Source organism: Leptinotarsa decemlineata, unplaced genomic scaffold (assembly GCF_025532065.1).
Source record: "Leptinotarsa decemlineata unplaced genomic scaffold, Ldec_3_MD MMD2_tig00078380, whole genome shotgun sequence".
NCBI classification, from domain to species: domain Eukaryota; kingdom Metazoa; phylum Arthropoda; class Insecta; order Coleoptera; family Chrysomelidae; genus Leptinotarsa; species Leptinotarsa decemlineata.
This window is the reverse complement of record NW_027412731.1, coordinates 388-24,598: the sequence shown is the minus strand read 5'-3', so window position 1 is coordinate 24,598 and position 24,211 is coordinate 388. Positions and strand designations below refer to the sequence as shown.

General features: G+C 33.6%; 1 protein-coding gene across 1 annotated transcript; it reads left to right on the top strand.

The window, feature by feature from the left end:
• The first annotated feature begins 6,148 nt into the window (after positions 1 to 6,148).
• Positions 6,149 to 22,961, top strand: LOC141487137 (uncharacterized). The gene is made up of 4 exons (XM_074185934.1): positions 6,149 to 6,620; positions 7,855 to 8,116; positions 22,434 to 22,643; positions 22,781 to 22,961. The coding sequence occupies exons 1-3, from the start codon at positions 6,211 to 6,213 to the stop codon at positions 22,476 to 22,478; spliced, it is 717 nt and encodes a 238-aa protein (XP_074042035.1). The 5' UTR covers positions 6,149 to 6,210; the 3' UTR covers positions 22,479 to 22,643; positions 22,781 to 22,961.
• The last annotated feature ends 1,250 nt before the right edge of the window (positions 22,962 to 24,211 follow it).

The following is a 24,211-nucleotide window of genomic DNA, read 5'->3' as shown; positions in this document are numbered from 1 at the left end:
AAATGTTACCTATAGCAAAAATTCGTCCTCAAAGAATTGCGGCTAGACGTGCCCGAGAAATTCTCTGTTTAATGAATGATGATGATGCTTTATGGATGGAAGAGAATGATGTCGACACTAAGGATGTTCCTGACGTTCAAATTCAGAACGAAAATGAAGTGCCTGATTTACCAGTAATAGCTGATATAAAAGAGTGGATCCAAAGTCCATGGACACTCGATAATTAAATTTTTTATCTTTAATTAATATAATTAATCGTTTATTATTTTCTAACTAGTCGTTTGTTTTTTCGGTTTTATGAAATGTTGGACTTTATATTGATTTTATTAGATTATTATTTTAAAAAATAAGTAAAAAATGAAAATAGCTGTTTTCTCTCGATTATTTTCAAATACATACATAAATTTAAAAAATGTGTGACGTCACATCAGGATGGGGGGGGTTATAAAAATGTGACAACCTGTGACAAGGACGGGGGAGGGGTTCAAAAGTCCTAAAATTCGTGTGACGTACTTTATGGATGGCCCCTTATATGAAACATCAATTCTTCCCCATATCTAAGATTATTTTCCTATCTTCTACATGGAAATGGCGTTACAACTTTCCTAAAATTCTACGGATTTCTTTGAATTCCTCCGACACTCATTCCATCCTTCTCTGCAACGATTACGTCACACGTTCTCTCTCCCACTCTCCGAAATACACCTACCTCGAGTTGGGTGGTCCACAAGGTTCCGCTCGGATGTTATGAAAATTGCAAAAATCTCAACTCCATAATAAAATACGTGGGATTTGTGCCAGAGCCCGCCTTGTTCATCTACTAGTGGTTTGAATTTCCCGCTATATGTGCGGTAGCTTCTGATTGGTTGACTGAATGACGGCAAAAGTGAAGTAGTGGTCTCTGAAAGTTTAAGGCTCAATTCACACAGAATGGTCGTCTGGCGAAGACGAGGCGCGGACCTTTGTCCCTTCCGTGTGAACTGGGCCTGAGGTCCAAAAAACGCCAGAATGGACCTGATTAAATTTGCACGTGTTTAAGTAATGGTTCAGAACTCCTATAGCTATATTAGTATTAACGTTATGTTTTTCTCTTAAATGATGTATTTTGTGCCACCCTGTTCATATTGATGCCATTTTTTCTTGAATGGTGTATTTTCATACACCCCAAAATTCGAGAAAAACATACCGTTCTGAGTGAATCATTCCAAAACGAAATGTTTGACGATCGTTGGTTTAGGCGTTTAGGGCCGTGGGATTGGCCACCGAGATAACCGGATCTCACGCCACTTGAATTTTTCTATGGGGGTGTGTTGAATGAAAGTGTGTACACTGAATTCATCATTCCAAAGGACTTCCGTTCAGGTGCAGTCTCAATAATGTCGATATTTTATATAAATGGTTTTATAATATACTACAAAAATGAATAAAATGCATGCTACATACGTATATACCTAATTATCACAACACAACAAAGTTTTTGTTTCGGGGTTGAAATTAGATGATTTTAATGTATTTCCACGTGTTAAAACCGAAAGTGACCATAAAAATTATATATTAGCTCTTGTTTTCAAGATATAGTATCATTATATTATATATATGTATATTGAGTTTTCAACAAATGAAATATTTCATCACCAACAGTTGGTACACATGTTTGTTTACATAACACCCCTCTCATCAGCTGTTCTTAAGTAGTAAACATAACCTATGTGAGTTTGTCAATTGTACGCACGTGGTTGCTATTGAAATTATCGTGTGAAGTTGATTTTTAAATTAATTTAAGTGCTGATCTGAAATGCCTCGAAAGTGTGAATTCTGTCGATAGCTTTTGCTATATATGTGGTGAAATAACATTTAAGGCTCAGAAACGTAAAATGACACCTATCGTTAAGACAGCCTATGAACATTATTTTGGTGTGAAAGTTGGGGACCAAGATAAATCATGGGCTCCTCATATATGTTGTAATTCTTGTTCCGTCATATTGCGAGAGTGGCTGAAAAATAAAAACCGGACAATGGCTTTTGCAGTACCTATGGTTTGGCGTGAGCCTACCAATCATACAGACGACTGTTATTTCTGCTTAACTCCTCCCATTAAGCAAGGTTTATCTATGAAGAAAAGAGGAACGGTTAAATACCCTAATCTCCCATCTGCTCTTCGGCCTGTACCACACTCAGACAATTTGCCAGTCCCTTCTCCACCCCAAAACTATGAAATTTTAGAGGAAGGTGATGAAGACTGTTTAGAAGAAGCAACCCATCCTTCTACATCCTATGACCCTGATTTTGAGGTAAGCGATAGGTCTAGTGATCCGCACAGAAGTAGTCAAGCAGAGTTGAGTGACCTTATAAGAGATCTTCGCTTGTCTAAGGAAAAGGCTGAGCTGTTAGGGTCAAGACTACAACAGTGGAATCTTCTAAAACATGATGTGAAAATATCTCAGTACAGACAGCGTCAAAATTTGCTTCCTTTTTTTGAGAAAAAAGAAAACCTCGTAGTTTGTTCTGATGTTAATGGTTTGATGGACTGCTTGAATTTGGATCACACTCCATCTGAATGGAGACTGTTTATAGACTCTTCAAACTTAAGCTTAAAAGCTGTACTTCTGCATAATGGAAATCAGCTACCCTCTATTCCTATAGGTCATGCAGTTCACATGAAGGAAACGTATATAAATATGAAAACATTTCTCCAATCAATCAAATATGAACAACACAAGTGGCAGATCTGTGGTGATCTGAAAGTCATTGCTATACTTCTAGGAATGCAACTAGGGTTCACCAAGTACTGTTGTTTTTTGTGTCTGTGGGACAGTCGGGATAGAAAATCTCACTATAAAAAAATGAACTGGCCTACACGAGACCTAAACCCTAATGAGAAAAATGTAGTTTACGAGTCTCTTGTAGATCCTAAGGATGTTCTCCTTCCCCCATTACATATTAAGTTGGGACTAATGAAAAACTTTGTGAAGGCCATGGACCAGGAAGGACAAGCTTTTAAGTACTTGAGAGCAAAGTTTCCCAGGTTGAGTGACGCTAAAGTCAAGGAAGGCATCTTTATTGGGCCTCAAATCCGTGAAATCGTAAATGATCCTGCTTTTGACATGATTTTAACAGGAAATGAAAAAAGAGCCTGGGAAGCCTTTAAGGGGGTTGTACATGGGTTTTTAGGTAACAAAAGAGATGATAATTTCACAGCATTGGTTAAAGAGCTTCTTCAAGCTTACCACCAACTTGGATGCAACATGTCCTTAAAAATTCATTTTCTTCACTCTCATCTTAATTTCTTCCCACAAAACTGTGGAGCTGTGAGTGACGAACATGGAGAAAGATTCCATCAAGACATTGCCTTAATGGAACAGAGATATCAGGGACCGTTGGAATGAAGCAATGCTTGCAGACTACTGCTGGTCTGTGTGTAGGGATGCTCCAGAAGTGTTTTATAAAAGACAAGCTAAACGACAGCGATCTTACAATGAAACGGATGGACTTAATTGAAATTTGGTGGTACAAACTTCTTTTATTTGTAAAAACACCAAGAATAATGTTTTTTTTATTAATTTTGTACTTAAAATATTCTAAAAGAAACATAACAATATTGTTTTATGTACTTTCACTTTTCACGTATAGTATAACTACTCTTTAAGATTAAGTACTGTGTATCTCAAAAACCAGAGCTAATAAAAATTTTCCATTGTTATTTTCGTTTTTATCACCCCAAAATTAGTAGAAATTGACTAATTTAGTGTAGGAAACATTCAAAAAATATTTTTTTGTTGTGTTATGTTATTATTGTTTGTTACGCGTACTCGGAACGTTATCTCTCAAACAGCGATAACGCCACCGCTAAAACTGGTTATCCACTTCCGTTCTGGATCTCTCATAATACCACTACTATTATGGACAGACTAAATGATCTATTGAAATAAGATATAAGGAACACTTAGCACACCTAAAATATGGAAGACCAGAAAAATCAGCAGTCGCCCATCATATTTTGTAACAATGCCATTTCACAGTCTGTAGTTCATTAAGATTAGTTAACAACAACAGGTGTCTAGATGCCTACGAGAGTGTAGAAATAACTAAATATAATAATAATATTATGAATAACGATAGTGGACCAATACTTTATGTTATACAATATAGCTGTTTAAATCTGTTTAAAATCTGTTGTTGTTTGTAATATTTTAATCATCAGATTTACCTAACTATTACATAAGACCACATTATAAAATTGATTTAGGACAATTATGACGCAGGTACATAGCAGAGGTATCTATCACCTGGTGATCGAAACACGTATCGAGGTGTTAAAATAACGGCTTGGTTTCGGGATAAAACTCTAGTAATATTAATTTTTTCATTTGATCAATACCGCAGATTGCTGAGGAGAGTGGTATGATGACTGCTACCTAGGACCTTCCGACTTATTTTTTAGTTTTCAGTACATTTTTCCATAAAACCATTGAACATACATTTTTTTGACTTATTTTATTTTCAGGTTTAGTTTCTAATTTTTATCTACCCTAATGCCTAATGTCACAGTTTTCGGCACGTTTCGACCTTTTACCTTAACTTGGGTGGGGTATCGCTAACGACACAGAGTCCTCGACACGATACGAAATCTTGACTTGGGTGGGAGATCCATAGTTGTAACCCGATTCTGAGTTGACAAAGTTCTTTTGTATAGATTATATTGGATTTGCATCTTTTTCATAGTGTACTACTATAGTACTAGTCAAGCACTGTCATTTGTACCTATATTGAGGTAGTTGTGAAAAAATATATAATCCGCCATTGTGTAGCTGCGGCCATCTTGAATTTTTATCTTTTTCAAAGTGTACTACTATTCCACTTGTCAAGCCCTGCAAAGAGATATTTCCAAACCTCTACAAGATAAAACAAATCAATTAAGTGTTTAAAAGAGGGATTAAATTGAAATGCCAATTTTCCTGATCTCATGTCTGGCAAAAGTAAAAGAAACTGTTAAAAGAAATGGATTAGGTGGATTTCTAGAAAAAAATTGAAATTTTGTCTCCTGTGCAATAGCGTTAGGGCGGCCAGATCCATTCGGGATACAATAGCTACAGTTTACGTCAAAAATATCCCACTTGCGATGATTATGAAAAGCATCTGCTTTTTGTTGAGTTGGTTCTGACTAATACTCGGAAACTATTTTTGATGGATTTAACTAATATGTATGAGCTTCACAGTTCCTTTGTTAGTTCTTAGTTAGTTAGTTAACAAAGCTTTTACACGACGAAGTAAATTTTCCAGTATATAATCTGGGAAAGTCTACAAAATTTGTTTTTACAAGTATTTTGAACCAGTATGTTATTTTTAGAATACTCGTAAATGCTTCTTCACCAAATAACCAAACATCACTCTACGTCAAGTGAAAACAGAGGATATGTATTGTCAAGCTTGAAAATTCGGATTGGTGGAAAAGTGAAGTCTTCATCTCCTGAAGACGTGAACTTGGTTGGTGAAACGCGCGTCGAGAAGATTACCTATTGCACGTCTGGTGCACTTCTAATGCACCTGCTGTCAGTATGTCCAGCATATGCGGTCTCAGCCTATATCCATCGACAGAACGCAGATTAGTGCTTTATTACTATCTACCGAACTTTTACTGTATTGATAAGACATAGGTCTTGCCCTATGGTCCCCGGGAAATATTGAATTCATTGCAACTATTCAATACTCTCCTCAGGCTCATAAAGTTTATAAGTCTGATGTAGTTCTCTACCATCAGATCAAGACGATATTTGTCGAGGAGTTTTCAGCTCCCGGTGAGGCGAAAATCGTCCGAATAGAGATGGAAAATGGATAAAATGTCGAAATTTTCTCTTTGAACTCAGAAGACTCTCCAGATCACTCTATTAAGATAGTTGTTCTTATTATTGGAGTCGTTGGTGAAATAATGCCCTCTCTACTTTCGAAACTTTAGATCATGCCGACTTGCCGCACGAAGGCAAAACTCTTGGCCAGACAAATGTTGAAGACTGTCATCCGTTCTGCTTAAAGTACATAATTCTCGGCCGTAATGATCACTTACCCCACGGTGTGGGGAATGGTCATTGGTTGATGATGTCATAAACTATTTTCAAAAATTTCAAGACATATACTGAGAACTCTGTTTTTATTGTGATATTTGTATGTCTAGGTGTTCAGATAAAGACTGGTGAAGACCCTCTGACTGGTGAAATGAAAATGAGTGGTTTCAATAAACAGCAGCAAAATAGAAACAGTAAGTTTGCATCCAATAACCGTTTTACTAAGGTCAGTATGCGCCTTCTGAAACTGGCAGGGCACGAAAATGTTCAATTGCCACCACAACTTCCAAGCAAAATTGAGGAAAAACGGGGAAGAAATAAATTTGAGACTGAAAAGCCTGTACAAAGTGAAAATCGTACTCATAGAAACGGCAGATTTGAAAAAGTCAAACGAAGAAATGATAGGGACCAGAAGGTAGAATGTAGAAAAGTTGAAAGCCGTTTGGAGGATCATCGCAAGATATGCAGAGAAAATGAACGGCGATTAGAACATAATCGTAAACTAGATAAAAGGGACATAGAAGCAAAAGATACAGATAGAACAGGCAGGGAAAGAGAAAGGTAAGATTATTCATTTATGTTCATTTAAATAGATAATAATAATGATAAAGTTTTGCATACCATTCCATTTATTACACAAATACAGAAAATCTCGTTTGGAGTTTAAAAATGCAATTGTTTTAATGAAGGTTTTGTAAAAAGCGCATAAAATTAAAAAATTAAAATAAATCAGTAAAATGAGGTATTAAAAAAGATAACATAACATAGTAATCCGGTGAAAAAATGATTTTCAAACTGAAAATCCTGCCACAAATATTTTTTCAAAGAGTAATTCACAGCAGTGATTCATGTCGTCAGAAAAAATATACAATAAACATATTTCTGCCATGGGGTACAAAGACCTTGAGAGAGCATTTAAAACAACGTTTAAGGCACCTTTATGATGAACTACACGTATGCTGACAAGGACAAACAGCCCTTCTTGAAAATTTTCATTTTTGGATTTATTGTGTTACTGAGCCAGAGAAAGTAGGCGACCTGTAATATCTGAATGAATGCTTTCTTCATAGAATGTGTTTGAGTAAATAACACTAGGTAACAAAACCACATGTTTCACTTAACATTAGCTTCTTCAGGAGTGTTCACTACTAATAGTTAATAGTTGCCACTGCTAATAGTAGAACTTTCGAACCAAGAAAGAAATGTCATGTTCTGTCACATAAAAGCTGGAGGATAGAATCCATATTTAAACAATTACCCATTAGCATTATTGAATGATACAAAAATTGATTTTTCTGTCTCAATTTCTACAGAAAACATCCACAGCGAGAAATTGAAATAGATAACATGCAATTATGCATGAGAAACACCATACAATGCAATAAATTAAAGTATTTTGTATGTTAACGTAGAAGAATAAGTTTTGAAATCAAACTATTTCCTTTGAAATTCTGAAGGATGATACAATACTCAAATTCTTGTGTGTTTCTAGAATATTTGACAATACTGAAAACGTGTTCTGTCACAATGATATATAAAAACATCTAAAATCTATATTATAGAAAAAATTCAAATTGCTTCAACACTGAATTTAGTTGATACCATTTAAAGGAATAGGTAGTACTTATATGTCTCCTTTTTATTTTTTTAATGTTAATTTGTAAATTACACCTTGAAGAAAGTACTCTTGGCATTACCTGGAGGCTGATTTTACTTTTTATAAAATAGTGCGGGCACTGCAGAATACAAGTGCTCTACAAATTTTGTGATTGAGTAATCACAATAATCTTTTCAGAGGAAGACGACGAACACCAAGAAGGTCAAGATCTAAGAAGAGATGTCACAAATCACATTCTCGCTCGAGAAGGTCTAAAAGTAATGAAAGATCGAGAAAACGATCTAGATCTGAAACGAAAGAGGCCACACCTAAAAGTCAACAGGAAAAAGAAAAGGAACCTATTTTACGAATTGACAGAGACGCAGAAGATAAATATAGAAAGTTACTGATATTGAGAAAAAAGATGGAATTGTTGGAACTGAAGAAACAAGAAGAACAGGTAATTTTTTCTTTTAACCTCATAAATGTATCGGTTTTTATAATATCTGTATCATAAATGGTCAGTTTCTCTGACTTCTCAATATTTAATTTAAGGATAAGAATGAATTACAAGTGCAAAACAATTTCTTGACAAAAATAATGTAGTTACACGTGAACCCACTTGGCAATTAAATATGAATAATGGTAGGATAAATAATTAAATCGCTCATCACTATTTGCAAGTCTGTGAAGATAAAATATATGTCCATTGATGAAACATCTATCAACTTCAGAAATAATCTGGGATTAATAGAGGTTAGAGAATGTATTGAAGCATGAGGTTCGTGCTTGTTGCGAATCATTTCAATAACTACTATTGCGATTACAATTCAGGCATCGCAAAAATCACACATCTGCAATGTTTATATTCATCCAAACCAGATTAAAAGTGCAGAAGAATACCCGACCGCTCTTAAAAAATACCATCTATCTTTCTGTGAACCAGAGTTTTTCATGCTAATGGACTTTGAAGTGACCGTCATCCCATACACATCTCTTAAGAAAAATCCAAACAATCCTTTACTACTTCTCCGAAATGGCTCTTCAAAACAGCAGCCTCGAATAGTCAGGAAATGTTCCAGTGGTTAACGATAAATTTATCAAGTCCAAAAACCCATTTCCCAGTATTTCAAATGTTAAGTTGATTATATTCAGATTAATTCCATTGTCATCTGAATTATTTTCCCCAGGTATCTCATTTGTTGGTATAATATAACTGAGAATATGATTATAATCATTTATTGGTACTATACTTTTGGTTAAATCTTTCAAACTGTCAACGAAAAATGAATTAAAATATCATGCTACTTTTGCTTCATTTGTTATGAGAACACTATCAAATTGTATACCTTTGAATTCTTGTTTTCTATTTCCCTTTACTAAACCTTTCAGTGCTTTCCGCATAGCCCTACTGTTTCCTTTATTTTTTTCGATCTTTGATTCATAATTCTTTTTAGTTACAATTCGTATCTTTTTGGTAACAAAATTACGACTTATTTTATATTTATCCCAGTCACATTATAGTTTAGTTTCCTTGGCTTTTTTATGAAGAAAATCGCGTTTTTTTAGATCTGCCATGATTTCGTCTGTAAACCACACTTTCAATTTGAAATTATTGAAATATTGCTTCCTTTTGAATGGATCATGTCAAGCATCTACAACTTGTTATTTGTTATGAAATAATCGATCAATGAGGATGAATCCTTGGTGATTCTGGTATAATCGTCAACTAATTGATACAGTCCCATGAATTTAATCAGTTGTTTGATTTTTCGGGTGTAAGTTCTCTGTGCCCAAACATTCATAAAAATAATATCTTTCAAAATTAGTTCAAATTTCAATCCACTTTTGATATATATGGTAACTCCTCTCGTATGTCTGCTGGATGAATTATAAAGTACTAGCTCATATCCATTTATGTTAATTTCATAAAGAGCAATATCATCCGTAATGTGAGTTTCTGATAAACATACTAACAAAGGTTTCTAACGAGATACAGTGCAACAAATCATCCAAGTCTTTGTGCATTTGTATAGAAAATGTGCCAACTGCTTATTTTTATTTTTATCCTTAACCTGAGCATTAACATCCACACCCTCACTTGCTATAGATCTGATTGTTCTGGAGTATCCATGGGAAAATTTTCCTTGTCACTTAAAAAAAATATTAAATTTTTATTTTCAACTACATATCTTAATATCTTAATAGATAATTCGTTTTTTGTAAAACATTTACCCTTATCGTTATTTACATCTATAAAATTAACGACATTTTTTGTACATTTATTCAACTTATATAGATATGCATTCAGTTTGTAATTGAATTTGTAAATTAATTTGTTATACTCATTACTCATACAGTGAGGAATTGATATAACATGCAAATTTGTATGTAGACAGCTTTTGAGCTTACCATTGGGGAATGTTCCTCAATTTGGGTTATTACAGCAAATGCAAGTTTGAACAAAATAAAGTTGAGTTTGATTCATGAATTTCTCAAATTCACTTCGAAAAGTATTCAAATTGATGTTTCAAATGTTGGGTTTTAATTTTTAAAGGGATTTGTTTCTAATTCACATATTGAAATAATTTATACGTACCTAGATATTCTACTTTAAAAAAGGAAAATTATCTTTATAAATCAACAATTAAGGCAAAATATAAATTATAGTTCAGGACCACCTCCACAAGCCACATAAACAACAGTTGTTTTGTTATTTATTTATATAGAGGAAGATAGGTTAGGTGCACAAAATGTCATATGTCACAGAATGTCTCGGAACTCGGAACATAAGTAAACAGAACAGCACGCCTCAGAAATATGTCATCTTTGTTTGTCTCATACAGGTAACAGATTCATTGTCCTTTATTAGCTATAATCGATGTTTCCAAATGGTGAAATAGAAACGAATCCCTTTAAATGTTGAATGCATTATTTCATTCCTCTTTTTAAAGTATTTAAATAATTTTTTAAAGAAAAAGTTTGAAGTGATAAGTTTAAAATGCGTTGTTTTAGAGCTCTTTTATGAAACCTACTTGATTTTCGTCAGGAAGAACATTTCCCGTTTTCTAAAAAGTGGGTATTGTTTATTTCAAAAGTTATTTGATCCTCCTAATATAATAATAAAATCATGTAATGTGAAATCTTTTGTCAAATGGGGTAAGTTTTCGATAATGCTGTTCAGGCAAGCGAACGGTTTAATAATTGACAAAACTTTATGATTTTCAAGGTGGCGATTCAACATTTCACCTAACTCAACCAAATTGATCACATAAGAGAAATATTTTAACAGAATTGCTAGGTTTGAAGGTATTTGTTTTACTTCTGCACATTCTATTTGTATATATATACAGTGTGTTTCACTTCTCATGGAAACACCCCCGTATCTTCAGTAATATTCAAGGTGGAACGATGAAACTCTCAGGACTGATGGAAATGCTTAAAATACACCTATCACCTGAATGAGGTTGGTCAAAGTGATATACACTGTCCGCCACTCGCGATGGAACTCCCCATTTTTAGGTAAAACATATTACGGCGCAAAATAGTTCGCTTCCAATACCTGAACCCCTTCATTCTATCTGGAGAGTACTCTCAGGTATGAAAGATACAGATGCTGTGAGATGCTATCATCCATTTTGAGCCTATCTGAGGAAAATGTCACAGCACCACATTCTCAGATTATCGAGATAGTGATAGTTTGAAGCAGTGTGAAAAATTATTGATGGCGGCATCTATTATAACTGAAGAAGATTATTCGTAAGTTAAACTAACTCTGGTTGCTGAACATCCAAATTCTATCCCAACCAGAAGTGAGAGCTCTCGATTGATGAGCAAAAACTGCAAAAAATGGAAAGAATGTATATTCAAAGGTTCACATCTCAAAACTGTACAATTCTGAGCTTTGGCTGTGTACACTTTCAATCAGCACATCAAGAACTACAACATATCAAAATTTCGGCAAAATTCAAGGCAAGCCATTTCTCATAAGAAATGTGCGGGGTCCTTTATTAAAATATTGAGGAAACATTTTACCATCCGAAACAAAATTAATCTTCATACTCATTGCAACACCGAAACAACTGTCAATTTTTAAAGAAAAAATCGCACTCGGTGAACAGGTAGAATTTAGCTTATTTTACCTACTTGCTGAATTGTTGTCTGAAATCATTTAAAGGGATTGAGTTACATCAGTTTCATTGAATCATGCGGTGCCCTGAAATCACCATGGAAAACAGTTGCTCATTGATATTTACTGCCAACCTGACAATATTGTTGAAAGATCTTGTTATTTCTAGTATTGTTGTTCTTTGAATCACCGTTGTTCCTGTTGTTTCTGCCGTGTTTTTGTTCCCATTGTGTTTATTGTACCTGTATTTGTGTTGGATATTGTTCCTGTGTTCCAGTTGTTTTCTGTTCGTGAGTTCCTGTTCATATTTTAATATTTCTGAAGTTCCCATTTTAACTGATATCAGCTCATTTTGATTAACAAAGTTCAACTTGGCACGTCTGTCACTTCAAGCAAAAATTGAAATTGTTTTAATTGTTGTTGAAGGGGTGAGGTCTTATCGTGAAACGGCCGCTGAATTTAATAGAAGACACCCGCTAGAGGTAGCTGTACATCCTGGAACTGTACATTAAATATACAATCTATTCGTGAGCACCGGCCAAGTAACAAAGGACAGAAAAATTGTAAAACATCATATTGATGATGATACGATATTGGCGGCTCATTAAGCTGATCCTAGAATTAGTTTGAGGAACTTATCGCTTCAACTCAATATGAGCCGCAGTAAGATATGGAGGTGTTTAAAGAGGCATAAAATGCATGCTTTCAAACCCAAATTTTTACATACTTTGCACGAAGGAGATGAAATCCGCCGTATGGAGTATTGTTTATGGATGCAGGGAAATTATCTCAATGACAGGAATTTTTTAAAGTATATCTTATACAGTGATGAGGTTACCTTTACCACGAATGGTGTTGTATCTTCCCAGAGCAAGAGGTTTTGGGCTGAACAAAATCCAAATTGGGTGGTGAATTGTAGAGAATTGGTGTGGTATCCTGAACGAAAATATTATCGGGCCATTTTTTTTCGATCAAAATTTAAACGGACGACTATTCGTTGATTTTCTCGAAAATACATTTTCCGATGTGTTAGAAGATCTACCTTTGGATGTGAGACACAGCATGATTTATCAGTTAGATGGTTCACCAGTTCACAATAGTGGCATAGCAATTGGTTGAATAGGAATCTACCTATGAAATGGATAGGACCCAATAGCTCTCTCGTAGTATGGCCACCACGATCCCCAGATTTAACTCCACTGGATTTTCATTTATGGGGAAACTTTAAAAATAATGTTTATAAGGATAGGCCCACAAATAAGGTAGATCTCCGTGCAAGAATTATACAAGCGTGTAGAGAAATCACACTTAGAGAACTGAGAAGAGTTGGAGGAAATGATAGAAGGCGCATAGAAAAATGTGTTCGATTGGAGGGAAATTTCATAGAAGGCACGAAAATATAAAATTGTCAACAGTTAAATCATTTGAAATTGATATATTTTTTTTTTTTGAATGATGCAACTAATTTTCCTTTAATTCAGTATTTTAATATTTAATGTGACTCACAAAAAGGATTTAAAGCTTTATAATTTCTATTAATTTTCTGCGAGCGCTTTCGACAGCTGGTTTTACTGTCATCATCTAGGCACTACTCAAACTGACGTGTCATCCTGTTGTATGTCTTTTTATAATTAAAATTTTTTATTTTTCTAATTATATTTATTATAATTTAGATAATTAAATAAAAGTTATAAAGCTTCAAATCCTTTTTGTTAATCACATTCAATATTAATATATATATATATATATATATATATATATATATATATATATATCTCGAAAGGTCAAATTTAGTTGACTGGTTATTATATAACTATAAATTATTTATGATTTGGGTATTTCAGTCAATATCAGCGGGCTATGGAAACACTATTTTTTGTTATTCAATACTTTCGGAAAATATATTTTTCTCCTTTATCAAGAATATCTACAAAATAAAGATCATGTGAACAATATACAGTAATAGATATGTTACAAAAACTCACCAAAGTTAGTATAAAATATAAAAAAAGGCATATAAATCCAAACATAAAAACGAAAAGTCAAACGCAAAATTTGACGTTGAAAATTTTGTTACAGCACCAGAGAGAATGTGATTATTATAATATTTACACATACAGTGAGATTTTAATGTAAGTGTAAGTGAAAAATTATTAGTACATGATATTGAAATTATTTGTTCAATTTTATTTATCAAAAGTTAAAACGTAATTGTAAATTTGACTTAAATTTTGTATTTCTGATTTTTTGTTTAAATTATTATTATGTTTACTTATGTGAACCATTTTTAGAAAAAGCCTTTTGAATTTATTATTTTCAACTGTTAAAATTTTAGTATTTTGACAATCCATAACATGACCTATAGAGATAACATGTTCAGCTAGTCCACAGGAACGTTTGTTCCTGTTCTACTTTATCTCCAATTCTTTGCAATTTTGTACTAGATGACCTTCTAACTGAAATTTTAAATAAAATAGAATATAATATCCCTCTTCTTAAACAATATGTTGATGATATATTCTTAGCACTCCCTTCAGATCTTATCGAAAACACTCTTGACTTTTTCAACTCTTTCAATCCACATCTTCAATTTACTTGTGACAAAGAAGTTAATGATTCTTTACCTTTTCTTGACATGAAAGTCGTCAGGTTTGAAGGAAACATTCTTAAGACTACGTGGCACAGAAAAACTATATGTAGCAATAGGTTCATTAGTTATTTTTCACAGCATTCTTTAAGGATGAAAACCTACTTAATTTTATCTCTTAAAGAAAAAGTCACCAGATTGTCTCATCCGGATTTTGTTAAAAATGATTTAAAATTTTTAAAAAGTACCTATTCTAATGAAAAATTCGTATCATCCTAAGCTTTTGAATAATTATTTATTCAACTTACCCAAATTCAATCTTAATTCAAGTTATCCAAATTTACCTACCCTAACCTCACATAGTATTAGGTATGAAATTACCGAAACAGGTAATCCCTCTTCTAATGAGAATAATCAAATTATATATAATTATTCTATAAGATATATTCCAAATTTAACCCCTAAATTACTTAATATATTTCGTGACATAAAAAGTATTAGAATTTCTACCAAGATTTATAAAACAATTTCAACCCTATATTCTGAAATCAAAACCCCTCTCAGCAACAAAGAAAAATCTAATGTTATATATAGTTCTTCTTGTAATTCAATTTACATTGGTGAGACCAGTCGTAATCTATCTGGAAGAATCACTTCACATAAAAGTGACTGCAGACTAAACAAACGTTCCTGTGGACTAGCTGAACATGTTATCCCTTCAGATCATGTTATGGATTATCAAAATACTAATATATTATATATATATATATATATATATATATATATATATATATATATATATATATATATATATATATATATAACTCGAAGATTCTCACGGATAAAGTATGATGAGCTGTTTTCTCGGGTTTCACTCCGTGTTCTGTGTATTTTCTCCCCATAAGGATTATTTTCACAACGTTTCGGCAAAGTCTCATTTGCCATCTTCTGGTGATGTCTGGTTTTTTCAACTAGACTGATTAATTCGAACTCTGTGTCTCAATTTATAGGGATGGATGTTTCCCTTTACCTGCGTTGCTGCCACTACCTGTGTTTGCTCGACTACCTGTTTTGGTCTTATTACCTGAGCTGCCTCTCCTGTCTCTGTTATTGTACCTGTATTGTCATGTACCGAGTTTTGCCTCTGGAGTTGAGCAGTCTGATTGCTTGTGCGAAGTGATAAAACGGATCTCCATGTTGATGGTAATCTTTGCGCATCATCCCTCTTGTTCATATTATTAGGTCGTTTTTTCAATTTCGATTGCCTCTCTGATTGTTCGTGAGTAAAAGTTTTCGTTGCTTGCTAGCATTTTTCTGTTGTCGAAATTGATGTTATGTCCTGTTTGAAGTACGTGTTGGAAGAGAGAAGACGTGGTGACTTTTCCCTTCACTGCTAGTTTGTGTTCATCTTTGCGAATGTTGATTCGTCTGTTGGTCTGGCCGATGTAAGTCCTGTCACAATCATGGCATGGTACTTCATACACTCCTTGTGATTCCAGTGGTATCTGATCCTTGGGATCACGAAGCATGGACCTTATTGTTCGTTCTGGTACGAACGAAGTTGATATGTTATGTCGGTGAAGAATTCTGCTGATTTTATCTGTTGTTCCTGCAATATATGGTAGTGTGGTTGTTATGACCGGTGTATCTCGAGTTTTTTGTTGAAAATACACAGAACACGGAGCGAAACCCGAGTATATATATATATATATATATATATATATATATATATATATATATATATATATATATATATATATATATATATATATATATATACAGGGTGTGCCATATAAAACTCCGCGGGCAAATATCTAAAAAATGAAAAAGAATATCTATATTTCGTGAAAGCAGATAATTTTGGTGTCGAAAGGTCCTCTTATTTACGTGATCCAGCACCAGGCGTCATCCGTTAGGGCGTCGCGACACCGACGCCAGTTTTTTTAAATAGTAACCCAGTATTTTCAATTGGTTTTTGGATTCTGCATTAAATTCTGAATTCAGCCATATAGCACACTTGTAGTTTTCCTTGAATACTGATGAAAAAAGTCAATTTTATTGCTTATTATAAAGAGGGCCAATGAATAAGTCAAAATAAATGCAATATTGTATTTATCGATCTGTCAGATTTGATGAATTTGTATTCAGTTTTGTGTTGGTTTTTCGTAAAATTGAAAAATGGTTCAATTTTCAAATGCAGAAAAGTTGAATATGATATGTATTTATGGCGGAGCAAGAAGGAATTCAAAAGGAGCAGTGATAATATACGCTAATAGGTATCCTGACAGAAAATTACCGTCAAACAAAACATTCGCTGGGTTATCCAAATCTTTGGCACGAAATGGATCATCATGATGATGATCAGTTTCAGAAAAAAATATTATGGAGTGATGAAAGCCGTTTCCATAACAACGGTATTATAAACATAATTGTCACTATTGGTCTGACGTGAACCCTCATTGGGTGCAAGAAACGAGATTTCAGTCTGTGTGGGGGGTTAATGTTTGGTGCGGAATCATTGATGGTTATTTGATAGTACCTCATTTTTTCAACGGAATTCTCAATGGGGAGAGATGCTTGGTTTTTCTACAACATGTGTTGTCGAATCTCTTGGAGAATTTACCAATACAAACTCGACTGAATATGTGGTTTCAACAAGATGTGGCACCTCCACGTAATAATAGAATAGTTACCCAATATTTGGATGATGCTTTCAATGAGAAATGGATTGGAAATAAAGGTCCAATACCATGGTCAGCTCGAAGTCCAGATATTACTCCTCTAGATTTCTTTTTCTGGGGATATATCGAAGACTTAGTTTATATATGACGTCCACAAAATGTAGATGATTTGAAAAATAGTATCACAAATATTTGTGCTTCCATATCGCGAGAGACGCTTTTAGCTGTCGTGAATCGGGAATTACTAAAAAGATGCAATATGTGTATTCTACGTGAAGGAAGGCAGTTCTAACACTTACTAAAATGATTCTTGTTATCACTAATTTGAAACACTCATTTTAATTTGTACAGAAATGCGCAACTAGATAAAATTGAACAGACAATGAAATCATAACTGATGGATTCATTTTAATAAACTCATATTATTGCATTCATTTTGACTTATTCATGGCCCTCTTTATAATACGCAATAAAATTGCCTTTTTTCATCAGTATTCAAGAAAAACTACAAGTGTGCTATATAGCTGAATTCAGAACTTATTGCAGGATTCAAAAACCAATTGAAAATATTGGGTTAACATTTAAAATAATTGGCATCGGTGTCGCCACGCCCTAACGGATGACGTCTAGTGGTGGATCTCTACATAAATAAGAGGACCCTTTTACACCAAAATTATCTGTTTTCACGAGATAATTTTGGTGTCGAAAGGTCCTCTTATTTACATGATCCAGCACCAGGCGTCATCCGTTAGGGCGTCGCCCTAACACCCTGTATATATATATATATATATATATATATATATATATATATATATATATATAATATTATATATATATATATATTATATATACGCCTAAGGATGAAGGCCTTGCCTGGTGCTATATATATATATATACGATATATATATATATTTATTTATATTTATATATATTTGCCCGCGGGTTTTATATGGCACGCCCTGGATATATGGTGTGGATAAGTAAATAAATACCTTTATATATATAAATTATATATATATAATATGGATATTCTTTTATATTTTTTAGATATATTATATATATATTTTATATGGATACCCTATATATATATATATATATATAATATATATATATATATATATATATATATATATATATATATATATATATATATTCGTCACAAGTTATTTCCCACTATGAAAAGCAGAAATTGATTTCATTTGGTCGATTTTGACCAATCGATAGACCTGTTTCGGGGTGATTGCCCCATCATCAGTAACGGGCATGGTCTCTTCAGAACGGTGTGAACCGTTCATGATACTCAGGTATCATGACCAAACAAATATAATTCCAGCTAGTCATAGAATCCCTCTGCAGTTGATTCAGTGGAGTGTCCACTGCGTCACCTGCAGCATCTTTCCTCGAATTTTTAATCGGTACTTTGATGAGCTGTCGCGAATGATAGGAAGCGTCGTCAAGAACTATTATACTATTCACATCCAAATTTGGGATCAATTTGTTTTCAAACCATTCCTCAAAAATATTATGTCATGTTCTAATGGTCGGTCGGTAGCCAAGCGGTTCGGCGTGGGTTCTTTGTTCACTCACTCGAATTGACTGCCGTGTTGGTCGGTGGTTCAAGCCCTAGTCTGAACGATCGATCTTCACTTGCTATCGTCCAACCCGTGTTAGGAATCACAGTTAAAAGGTAAGACCTCGTTAATCCTTAGCTCGCATAAGTTTCGACTTCTGAGGGTTGTCGTTCGTAGGGGTGCGATAGCTGGTTAACGGAAAAACATATTTTTAAACAGAATGATTGTCAACATTGCAGTCCCCAAGTTTTTTTCCACATAATTTCAAAGAAATCGGAACCCATTCTTTACTTCTCCACAATGCACAATGATCAGTCGCGATCCTTTGTTTGCAGGCATGTTAGGCGTACACCTTCTCGAACCATTAGTCCACCCTTTCGTAACTGTGTCGTGAGTGTCATACCAAGTTTCGCCCAAGTAGAAAATTTGTCGTTGTTCTTGTCTATATTTAGTTGTTTGTTCTAAGTATTTGTTACGCAATTCACTATTCTTCTGCTTTCTATAACTGCTGTCGTTTGTTTATTATTTTGAATTTAAATCCTAGTTTCTTTATCCAATTCTGAAAGAGTTTTGTCACAGCAGCTGCTCACCTTATGGTCGGAAGTATTCAATTTCTTCCTTATGATTTCAGTTGTAGGAATCTCATTGCTTTTGTAACAGTCGTATACTGTTTTTTTGACGATTTTATCAGATGAACATCAATATTCAAATGCATCCGAATTTTATTCACTGGTATCTCTTTTTCGCATTGTTCACCATCGCTATTGCAATCACTACACAAGAAAAAGTCTGCGTTGTTATCACACTCGTTATTACTATTAGTACTTGTCCAAGGACGCCACATTTTAAACAGATAACAAAAATTTCAAGTAATTATTACTGCACCAATATCGAATTTCAACAGTCAAATCGCGATCAGTTCCTGAACGGAACATTGACAACACGCCGGATATAAACATCCTCGCATTCTATTCGTCACTGAAACATGACCTCAAATTTAATTTTATGACTCTTCAGCCATTCATAAAACTTGGTTAGTAAAAATTATCCAATTGAACCATCAATTCTTCAGTCCACTTGGATTACTTGGCAGCGACATCATTTCTTTGTAATAGTTTTTATGGCCATTGAGCTCGCCGACAGCTTTAACTATTCACAATATCGGTTACTTAGACTAAACCTACACCAGAACAAAGCACCCACGTCGAATCAACCGGCTACCGACCGACCAACCGATCGATTGGTAGCCAAACTTCTGAACACCATACGGAATTCAAATGTTTGAGGACCAAAGCAAGATATATTATGAAGTAAAGTAGAAAATATTGTTGAAAGGAATATGTATCAGATATTTTTTCAAAATTTCTCTAGAAAAACAGTATTAACTGAAAAACTATATGCTCTTTGGAAAACGCTGCAGTACACAGAGAAGAGCAAGAGCATGAAATCTCTGATTAAATCTGACTTATTAAGTGCCGTTGAAGCAATTAGGAAGGAATATACAAGAAGTACTTGAAATACTTAACGGAAAAGGGGTAGTCATGGTGTCAATGGAAAAGGTGTAGTTGATCTCTCACTAAAAAAAATGGCAAAATCCAGTAAAAACATGTGTACTTCCATGGAAACATCTTCCGATAAATGGGAAAGTCCAGGTTATTCTATCTCACCTGTGAATGGGTCATACTCGACTCACCCATGGCACCCTATAGAAGTACACAGAAGTAATTTCACTTCCGGTCGGCGTCGAGGTTCGATCACAAAATATGTACCATAATCTGACTTCATCATTGACAAGGTGGTGAAATAAACGTATATTTTGTAAAGTAAGACTATACAATTTAGAGCAAAAACTCATGCTTATCTATTCTAAAGGTTTTTCAGAATAATGAGTTTTTGTTTTTTTTTTTACATTTGTTTCCAAATTTCTATTGGCGAATTTCAAAGTATAATGAATCCTTACCCTAAATAATGCAAAGGAAAATTATCACAAGGGTGAGAAATGTTGATTTTTGAAAACATTGTTTTGTGCTGGTTGCTTATGCAATCAGTGGCATATAAATTGTTAAAATGATTAAGAAATTCTGTGTCTAGAATAATGATACTTTGTAAAAATTAATCTTTAGGCATATATAAACTTCCAAACAGTTTGGCTTCTCTGTATTACTGTATGCCTTGAAATAACTATATACATGTGTTTCATTCAATGTGGTACTAGCCGCCACGCCGTGTCAAAAATTTTTTTCTTAAAAATTTTCTCAAAAGATATCCACAAACATAGCCCAAGCTGTTGCCTTCGGAAGTGGCTAGAGTTCTATAATCATTTGTCTCTACTCTCAAAGGTTTATGTCAGCAACTGTAATTTTAGATAAAATCTCACTAGTATCTTCTATACAGTTAGTTCCTTCTGCCTGTGTGCAAATACTGAAGAGTTAACGTGTTTTTGAAAGCTTTGGTAATTTGAATAGGAGTTGGGTTTCTGGCATTTCCACAAGTATTTCTCAGTTGACCTAAATAATTTTCCACACAGTCCTGATTTATATTCCTCATCAATTTGTAGGAGTGTCCTTCACTATGTAGGTTTTTCCAAAGTTGCAGAAATGCCGAAATTGTTATCTGCCACCCCTCAATGAATCTCATTTGTTCAGTCGTGTTTTTTCCTTTTTTACAGTTAACTTGCCAAAAATTATTTTCATTTCTTTCAGAAAATTAATTTGTTTTTATGTTCCAAAAAAAAGGTTTATTGAAATCTTTGACATCGTCAAATCGATTTGAATTCAAAATATCAAACACTTTATCCATTTTTTCAATGAATGTAGCCGTTCCTATTGCTGCTGATATCTGATTGGAAAAATTGAATGCCGACATCACCCTGCACCCTTTTGAAATTAGACAAGAATTTTTCACAAATACAAAACCACCACTTCCAACGACTCACTCTGTAATAATATTCCATGCCTCAACTTGACTCACTTAAAAGCATCAGATTCAGTCGGCTGAGCATAAAATTCGAGGTGGGGAATCTCGTTTAACTGTCAATAATGATTTAACAAGTGTGTACTATATTTCATAGATGCGTCGAGTCCTCACATCTAATGTTATAATTACCCCTCTGTTAGGTTGCGCTTGGAGTTTTTATTCAGATACTATGTGCATTGGTTAATGTACATGACTCAATCTTCATGCCTGTTCACTAGTCTATCTCAGATGCGATAGTTTCTTGAATTTCCCGTTTCATTGTGAATTGGATTCATTGGTTATGGGAGTTTAGACATAATAGAAGAGAAACGAAACGAATTTTCAAAAATAATTTATGTTACTGTACCTAGGTACTGGTAAGTTGCTCAAATATCAATGAAACCCTTTTATCCATTTTCACATACTCACTTATATCTCCTATACAAACATTTTTCTATTGTAAAATGATTACTCCTAATCCTTATCGATTTTACATCAAATCAAAATGCTTTCTGATGGTTGTGCTTATGCCACTTATTTTCACATAATAGGTCTTTTATAGTATGGCACCATACAATATTTACAACACCCTATAGTATTCACAACTCGAAACTAAAAAGCGCCTGAAAAAATATCTGCATTTGTCTTATTACTCAGACTCTTTGAAAATCTCATTAAAAAACAGGAATTGAGTTTGAATATTACTGGAGTTTTTTTCCCGACACCAAATCGTTATTTTAACACCTCGACACGTGTTTTGATCACCAAGTGATCATTTCAAGAGGAACATTAAGAAATTCGGTTTTTTAAACTCATTCTTAGACATTCAATCTCTGTCAATTTATCTTTTTCAGAGATTAATGGAAGAAAAAACAGAGAAAAGCAAAAGAAGAAAGTGAAATGTTGGAAAAAGCTAAAAAAGCGAAAAGAGAAGCATTTGAGAAAGAAAAATTGTTGAAAACTTATAAAGTTCTGCGTGAATTAGATGGAAAGAAAGATTCGAAATCCAAAAAGAGATTCAGCTCAACAAGTAGTAGCAGTAGTTCTGACAGTGATCACTCAAGGTAATTAATAGTTACTAGTTTGTATTTGTTGGTAATAATTACTTCTGAAAAAATACAAAATCTGTATTTTAATTTATACCAGGCTAATTGCATGATCTACATGTCGGTTTAGGAATCACATTTTTGGTAATTTTTAGGGGGCGTAAAATAAGATCCAGATCCAGATCTAACAAGAGAAAGAGGTCTTCGAGTGGTTCAAGAAGTAAATCAAGGGAAAAACATTATTCATCAAGAAGACACCGTAGATAATTTTGAATGTTCATAAACGTTGTTTCCAGTTTATTGATCCATATATAAGATGTATAAGTTTAAATTTTCATAAAAGTGATCTACTTCATTACTTTCCTACTTTCTAATTTATGTTGATTCCAGAATGATTCTCGTTACTCTTCATTTGGTTGATAATTCTAATATTTAATTCGTGTTGAAATGACCAGTGCATAATTTTACTTCTCTATTCTTTTGCACCCAGTTAATGAGCTGATATAACTACTCAACTATGAGTAGGTATTGCCAGGTATTGCAGAAAAAATATCATCCAGAAAAATAACCATTTATAAAGATCATATGAAGCACAACTGCTACTGCAAATGTTAATAATGGTGTACCATCAGAAATATACAAAACAAGATCTGTAGGTATATTCCGCAATTTACGCCAAACTTTTGATTATGTACATTTCTTCAGAAGCTTCTTCAGCTGTGTGGAATTCGAGAAACTGCATTTAACTGGTTCAAATCATATCGTGTTGGACAGGAAACATCAAAATATGTTGCAAATAAAAAAGGGCAGATTAGTACAATTCATTTAGATAGTACATAGATTTGAAGTTCCATGTGGAGGTATGTAAGCTCCAATATTATTCTCCTTGTTTATAGCTGACATAGTTGAAATGAATCAAGTTGCATACAACTATTTTGGATTTACTTGAAAGATGAATTGGGGAAATCAGATGTATCTTAACCTAGAAAAAAATCAAATATCTAATCTGTCATACAAGATAGAAGTTCTCAACAACCCCCTTCAATTAATTTAATTTAATTCATTAAAGAGTAACACCCAATTGAGTTGAATAGATTTTCACAATGAATTATGTATTTATTTATTCATTAACGGGTAACACCCAATTAAGTTTAAGATATTTCACAATAAATTATATGAATACAACAAATAATTACATCTAACTTACTTGTTAAAAGTAAAACTAATTTATTAATAAAGAATAACTGTGAGAAAATAAATTTACTGAATTGAAATATCAATTAAATAAATGAATGATTAAAATATGGAAAATTCAATAATTGAGGATGTTTGTGTTTATATTTTTACCATTTATAATTTATTTCTGAGCGAGCGTAATGCAAACTTGAATTTTGTTTCGTTCAATGAAAAGAAGACCAAATCAACTTTATTACCACCAATAGCAACTTTAGACAGGGGAGAATGTTTACTGTAGTTACAACGATGAAAATCTATTGCAAATGTTTCTGTATTTCTTGTACTTCTAGAAGGAACATGTAAGCCAATTTGTGCTAGCAATGAAGGGCAGTTAATAAGAGAATTTAAGA